Source organism: Montipora foliosa, chromosome 1 (genome assembly GCF_036669935.1).
Source record: "Montipora foliosa isolate CH-2021 chromosome 1, ASM3666993v2, whole genome shotgun sequence".
Taxonomy (NCBI): Eukaryota; Metazoa; Cnidaria; class Anthozoa; order Scleractinia; family Acroporidae; genus Montipora; species Montipora foliosa.
In genome coordinates this window covers 3,049,388-3,056,887 of record NC_090869.1, presented here as the reverse complement: position 1 = coordinate 3,056,887, position 7,500 = coordinate 3,049,388, and the positions used below count along the sequence as shown (strand labels likewise).

General features: G+C 40.0%; 2 protein-coding genes across 2 annotated transcripts in view; one reads left to right on the top strand and one right to left on the bottom strand.

Moving 5' to 3' along the window:
- The window catches only part of LOC137995496 (DNA ligase 1-like), a 461,965-nt gene that overhangs the window by 149,837 nt on the left and 304,628 nt on the right, over window positions 1-7,500 (top strand). The window lies entirely within an intron of this gene.
- The window catches only part of LOC137993259 (dehydrogenase/reductase SDR family member 4-like), a 16,815-nt gene continuing 16,120 nt past the window's right edge, over window positions 6,806-7,500 (bottom strand). Inside the window, exon 9 of the mRNA XM_068839036.1 lies at window positions 6,806-7,159. Within this exon, the coding sequence (XP_068695137.1) occupies window positions 7,045-7,159 (115 nt within the window). The 3' untranslated portion in view covers window positions 6,806-7,044. The remainder of the gene's footprint in view (window positions 7,160-7,500) is intronic.

Sequence of the window (7,500 nt, the reverse complement as noted above, 5' to 3'; positions counted from 1 at the left end):
TCTCATTTATCTCAAAGCGTAAAAGGCAAAATGATTTTTTGGCTTCTTGACCCAGTTTGGTCACCTGGTTGTCTTAGCCCACGAGTCGAATCAAACGACGGCACAGTTTTGCCAAGATTAACATTGCAATTCAGTCACACTGCCTTGTTCAAAGTAATCCTAAAACTGAGTATATTGGGCAGATTATCACATGTAACTGACTCAAATTTCACTCCTTTCTCTCATGATATACTAAACAAACAACTTTTTGCATGTAAAATGATACATTGTAAAAATTTCATAAGTTTATTATAACCATATTATTTTATGTAAATACGACTTTCTCAAAACCGTATCAATATATATCAATTGCTAAAACCAACTAATAATTAGTAGAACTCCTATATAAAATTTTATCTTTTTTTTTTTTCAGGGCATCAAAGCGAAAAGGTTTGTACTCTAATTGTTCTTTTCCCACTTCACAAGAATATGTAAACTAATTTTCCAAATCTTCCAATTTAATTTACTTCAGTTGTCCTTTTTGTGTTTATTTTTGCAGATACTCCACCTGGTTTTGTGCACTCAGTGTCATCAATGAAAAAAACTAATGTTAATGCTAGACTTTTAAGAACATATTGACATTATTTTGTAGTTCTCAAAACTTATCACAGTAATACATATGTTAACTTTCAATCAGAAGCCGTTGACATTCCTTGAAACTTTTATTTCATTGAAACTTATGTTAATGTTGGCGGTTTTAAAACCCACTGACATTTCGAGTTCTAGAAACTTTTAGGAAAACTTGTGGTTATATAGTTTAAAACCCGTTGGCGTTGCAGTTATTAACACCTTTTTTCACTAAGCGTATATTAGACTTTTTGAAAACCATTGACATTTTCAATTCTCCAAAAGGTTTATTACAATAACACTTACGTTACTAGTAGGTTAGAACCCGTTCATGTTTGCAGTACTTAAAAACTTTACTACATTAAAACTTAAGGACGTTCGCGCCCATTGCTACTGCGCATCTTTTCGCACATGTCACGCACACGTCATGCATCGTAGACCACGCAGGTAAACACGATGCTAAAGGCGCAAAAGTTTTCCACAAGATGGAACATGAAAGTATATGGCATCATAGCATAGCTGTGGACCCAGGTCTTCTCGGAAATGTCACGCAATGGCGTGACAGAGCGAATAGACAATCGCTTTGAGAACTTCGCAGCGATTTTACTCTCTTGAATGCTGGGTGACCCCCATTTTTCTTTCCGTAGATCACTTCCTTTCTTGATTTTGTCCATTTTAACAAAAAACAAAAAAAATCTGTATGCTCTCGTGCGACTGAAGTTTTCTTTCTTAGACTAATATGTATCGTTTTTCAGAGTCTATTTCACCTCAGAAAAAGACATCAGTTGCAAAGGTTAATTTAGTTATATTAGTTATGTTGAACTGAGTACGTTTACCTGATCTAAATTTTACTCATGTAGCTTTTTTATTGCTGACAGTTGTAAGCTAAGATCGTCTTAAAGTAACGCAATCTTCTAAAAATGCACCTCATGATCTCGAAAACGAGCACGGTGACCCCCCATTTTTTTTGCCTTTTTGGCAAAAGTAGATCATCACCTTTCTGCGTGACAAGTTTAAAAAAAATCTGTACGTGGGAACGTTTTGGGCGCGAACGTCCTTAACTTCATATTTGTACTTTTCAATAAATATTGTGTTCTACCAAAAAATTTGGTCACTTATTCAACAGCCACTCAAATACATCTCAAGTACATGTAAAACAGCTATGACAACTTCAGGCAAAATATCTAAAAATATCCAATTTCAAAATACACATGCTCGTATTACTATCTTCTCTGTCCATTCCCAACATCTTAAAAGCTCTTCAAGTGCATTCAGGCCCGCACTTTCTAACCTGTGGTTACCACTAGTTAGTATTGGTAAATTTTCAGCTCCGACTATTGCATTTCTAGCTTTTTGGTTGGCTAAAAAACTCCGACTATGAGCCAATAGTCGAAGTTTTACGTCACATGGAAAATAGTGCGCCAAGATGCTCTTTCCGGACGCTTTGTAAAATTGTGGAAATAAAAATCGGCGGCAAAACCCGGTTTGAGAATTTACTAAAATAATTATTCCATTCGCCCTTGTTGGATATGAAGTGATTATAACCAACTCGCGCTACGCGCTCGTTGGTTATTTTATCACTTCATATCCAACTCGGGCTCATGGAATAACTGTTATATGTCCCACTGGATAAAACTATTCAAATTTGCCTTGATAAGCTGTATGCCCTCGTAAATCTATCTAGATTACCCGCACACACAGTGAGCCTGGGTTGCCTGTGCTATGACCAGATTGATGGCGTCACAATGGGCTCTCCACTAGGTCCTGTTTTGGCGAACATTTTCATGTGTGATTTTGAGGAAAAATGGGTGATGAAGAGCATCAATCAGCCTACTATTTGGTTCCTGTACGTGGAAGACTTCTTTGTACATATTTGGATAAAACACTTCCCGCCTAGATTAGCATTTGCTATTCGCGGGATAGTGTAGCCTTTACCATTGCAATAGTAAAATAAGAAGTTAATAAACTTGAGCCTTGAAACACTTGAATAAAGTTCCTTTCCTTTCCTTTTTCCTACTCCGCGTAAATACAAAATAAACCTAGTCCACACTTCGGCTTATCACTGCATTAGAATATGTTCGTCACCCCGATTGTAACGGTTGACCTTAGATGACCTCAAGAGGATTTTATTACTTAAGGCTACCCTATGGGAACTGTTAAATATCATATGAATGAAGAAACATCAAAATAAGCCAAAAGATCTTGTACAAACGTGTAGAATCGTTTTGGGGATGAAGTCCGCTTTGATTTTTAAAGTTTGAAGTTTGGTAACCGACTTTTTGCGATAGTGTTTGATACTGTTTGTTGCCGAGTGATAATACAGCATTATCAAATAGTGTTAAAAATTATAATATTGTCCCTGCGCAAGCTAGCGGTGTGGTGGTCGAGTGGTTAGCTGACGGGCGCCCCCTACGGTTAGGGAGGAGACGGCTGAAATTTCAGACTAACAGCTACAACGACCTACAATGAGGTACATGATAAGCTAAAATTAGCTAATGACCTGTAATAAGTTAAAATCATTAAAAGATAATTTGCAGCTCTGAGGGCACTGCAGTATGTTTGCAGTACAAAGGTTAAAAACATTCCCCTCTGCGCTTTGAACCAATCAAGACCTTGTTGCTGTGCAAGTTGAAATTTTTCAGTGTGCACTCTGAACCAAACAAAACATTGTGGGAAGAACAACTTTTTCATAATATCTCAATTGCTTCCTGCTCTAGATAAGATTTTAATTGCTGTCGTCATTTGGGCTGTCATGCTATGGACTTAAGGCGTTGCGTGACAACGCAACACCAAACTCTTTACCATGATCCTCTTTTGTCTTTCTCTTTGATTTAAGTCACTGTATGGTTGAAAGAAACGTTCTTATTAGAAGGCTTCACACTACAACACTTTATCAGTTAACAGCAATATTATGGTACCATATCAAACATAAAAAAGTTACCATGGCAACAGGAAAGCCTTGCAAAAACACCACATATTTTGGCTTTAGCTGCTCATATCTCAAAAACGAACTCAGTGATGCCAGGAGCCCATCTGGAGCGTGCAACTTCCATACAGCGTCTGTGAAACGGCGTTTTCACAAGTAGGTTTATTTTTAGACTAGCCCTTCCCGCGAATTAGGTCAAAAAACAAAGGCAGTTCCGGTTCGGTGACCCTATGACGTCAGTTTAATTTCTGCTAATTGGTCATCGGGCTACTGTGGGAGTCTCATTCGCGGGAAATTCAATCTAAAAATAACCTTACTTGTGAAAACGCCGTTGCACGAAAATAGGTAAGTTGCACGCTCCGGGTGATCGGCTCCTGGTGATGCCCAATTTTTTTTTTCTGAAATGTAATCAGCATGCCAGAATGAAACTTCCTGCAAAGTTTAAAAAAAATATTTGGGGCGAATTTAGAGCCACCTTACGTAAATGAAAAGTTAAGGTAGCTCTGAATCCGCTCCACATAATTTTCTTTAACTTGACAGAGAGTTTTATCTTGGCCTGCTGATCACTTCTAGACAATAAAAAATTGGGGTCACAGAGTTCGTTTTTCAGATATGAGCAACTAAAGATAAAATGTAGGGTGTTTTTGTAAAGCATTCTTGTTGCCTTGGCAATTCGTTACGTCACAAAAATAACTGCATCTTGTTCAGCAATAATTGATGTTTCACATGGTACCATTACATTGCTGTTACGTGACAAAGTGTTGTAGTGTCAATCCTTCTAATAACAAGGTCTCTTGAAAGTACTGAAACTGGTTTGAGCCACTTTAAAGTAGGCCATTGTAGCTCATTGAAGGCCATTGTAGATCACTGTAGGTCATTGTATGTCATTGTAGCTCATTGTAGAGCTCTCGTTATAGCTCATTGTAGGTCACTGTAGCTCATTTTAGGTCATTGTGGATCATTTTAGGTCATTGTGGATCATTTTAGGTCATTCCTTGTTTTAGCTACTAAAGAGCTGAGCAAACTGCCTCGCGAGGCGGTTTGCTCAGCCGTTTCCTTTCGTGTGCGGAGAAATTGTGGTGAGAAATTCGCCTACCGAGGCCGTGAGGATGAAATTAAACATGTTTGATATTTTTGGCCTCACGAAGCAAATTCCTCACTGTGTGCGACCATCGTGAGAATCGAGCCGAGCTTGGTTAATCACGCATCCAATAAAAAAACATGGCATACTCTCGTGACTGCGGCGGTTCCAGGTGGTGGCGGAGGAAGAAATTCCGACGTCTCTGAAGTCACGTGAGAATGCCATGCATTTTTATTGGATGCTTGATTGACCAAGCTCAACTCGATTCTCACGATGGACGCAGACAATGAGGAATTTGCCTCGCGAGGCCAAAAATATCAAACATGTTAGATTTTATCCTCATGGCCTCGCGACGCGAATTTCTCACCAAAATATCCCCGCACACGTGAGGAAACGGCTGAGCAAATCGGCTCGCGAGGCAGTTTGCTCAGCTCTTTGCTCAACGTGTTCGGCGGGAGCGCGTGACGTCACGTTATTTTGAGACAGTTGCAACGGCCGATTCAACTGGTAGAAGAAAATTTTCCATAAAAACTTCAAATCGCGAGGTTTCTTTTCGAAAATCTACTTTATGGACAGCCAGATGAATAAAGTTAACTCACCCACTATTTTCTGCGGTGTCCTGAGTGATTTGATGCGTTTTTGGAACGCTTCAATTTTCCCTTCAGATCCGACGCGTCGTCACAAAATAAATAGACAATCAAGTAAAGCTATGATCCTCGCAGTTATAAACGCAATTTTAGCAATTGCGAAGAGAAGCCTGAAAAATTCAGGACTTCAACTGGGTTTGAACCCGTGACCACGCGATGCCGGTGCGACGCTTTAACCAACTGAGCTGTGAAGCCACTGACCGTTGGGAGGTGTTCATTTGTTGGCTCTAATGTTCCTGTGAGGAAGGAATCAATGATCGAAATGATATATGAAATGAATCATATAATGAGCTGCGGATATAAAATCAAGTAAAGCTATGATCCTCGCACCGGTATCGCCTTGAAGTCCTCAATTTTTCAGGCTTCTCTACGCAATTGCGAAGATTGCGTTCATAACTGCGAGGATCATAGCTTTACTTGATTTCATATCCGCAGTTCAGTGTATCATTCATTTCATGTATCATTTCTTTCATTGATAAATAGACAAGCCGTACAGTTTCCAAGATCGCTCCTGGCCGAGTGCCTCCAAAATTTTGCCGAATTTCTCCCACTTCCAAAGGTCGCTCGCCTCCCAGCCTTGGGCACGTAAAAAGTCGATAAATTTGCTAGCATCGTGCAAAAAATCACCGCATTCACTCGGCCCTGCAATCTCAAAACTCCTGCTCGATTTTCGAGCTTCGGTCAGGCTTTCCTCATCGCCATATGATTGGGACAGGAGTCCTGGGTCATTGGAATTTGATCAAAATCAAATTAACGAATCAAAAAGCTCAGATTGCTCTTAAGACGCCTGATCCCTTTGGGACGAACGCAAAAATTCTGAGTGCGTCTGTTAAATTCGTCTAGTACACAGGATCAAAAACTGCGTCTGGACCAACCATCCGCTTGTAATACATCTTGGTAGACGCACTAACATCTTTAACAGAAGACAAAGGAGTTGATCTTTATGTTCTGTTAAGGGCACTTACCCACACTCGCGATACAGAACACTGAGATTTCCCAGGTTGTTTTAGAAAGCTACAAGAAGAAAGCCAATAAGGCCAATAAGGTTTGCTATCGATTTGTTTGAGCAGGTTGAAGTACTGGCAGCCATTCAGCCGATGTGGACCACCCATACACAGAGGACAGCCACAACACCGGAAACTCCATCCCCTGCTACTCTTCTCGAATAGTGTATGGGTTCTTTTTAACTTCCCACAGACAACATATGAACATGGAAGATATTTTTGAGACTTCCATGTTCATATGTTGTCTGTGGGAAGTTAAAAAGAACCCATACACTATTCGAGAAGAGTAGCAGGGGATGGAGTTTCCGGTGTTGTGGCTGTCCTCTGTGTATGGGTGGTCCACATCGGCTGAATGGCTGCCAGTACTTCAACCCGCTCAAACAAATCGATAGCCAGGGTTCGAACCCGCAACCTCCCGCATGGCAGCCCGATGCTCGACCAAATGACCCACCGGTGTGCGTTCAAGGCTAAGACGGGTGTATAAAAAAAAATGTGTTTATGTTATGGTATTTTGGGAAATTTGAAGAAAAATTCCACCACGGTTGGTTTACCGTAATCTTTATTTTAAGGAGCTCTTATTTGCATAATTATTATTCCATGTATATTGTAAAAAAAGAAAACTAGATGCAAAAGCGAAGACTTGACAGCAATCCACTGCCATCTTTGAGGCTGGTTCTTCATTTTCTTGAAGGATCTTACGTTAAATTATTTTCTTCCAATGGTCTCCAGATCTGTTTGAAATTTACTCGTTGTCTGTTTTGTTGATTGCATGCATTCTGTTTACAGTCTTGAATGCATTCCTCCACTTACAACTAGAGTTTCTCCTGTTATGTACGATGCTTGATCAGATGAAAGGAATGACACTGCTCCACTTATATCATTTGATACACCAACCCTGAAAATAAACAATGAGCATTAAAGATGACACTAATTAACAATTAGCTACTGGGTATGCATGATTCACTTGTGCTCATGCTTATTTCACTACAAGCCATAAGCGACATGCATCTTTCAACAAGGTTTTTTTGATGTTGACGTCACTAGGAGGCAGTGCAACTCAGTAGTTAGGGCGCTTTCCTTGAGATCCCAGGTTCAAGACACGTTCTGACCACTCGTTGAATTTGTCCCAGGTAGTCCCTGGTTCAACATCTCAGCTGCACTTGTAAACTGGTTTGCCCCGACTAGTTGGCGTGATTAACAGATGTTGTTTTTGTTGTTCTATCGTTTCGTTGTATC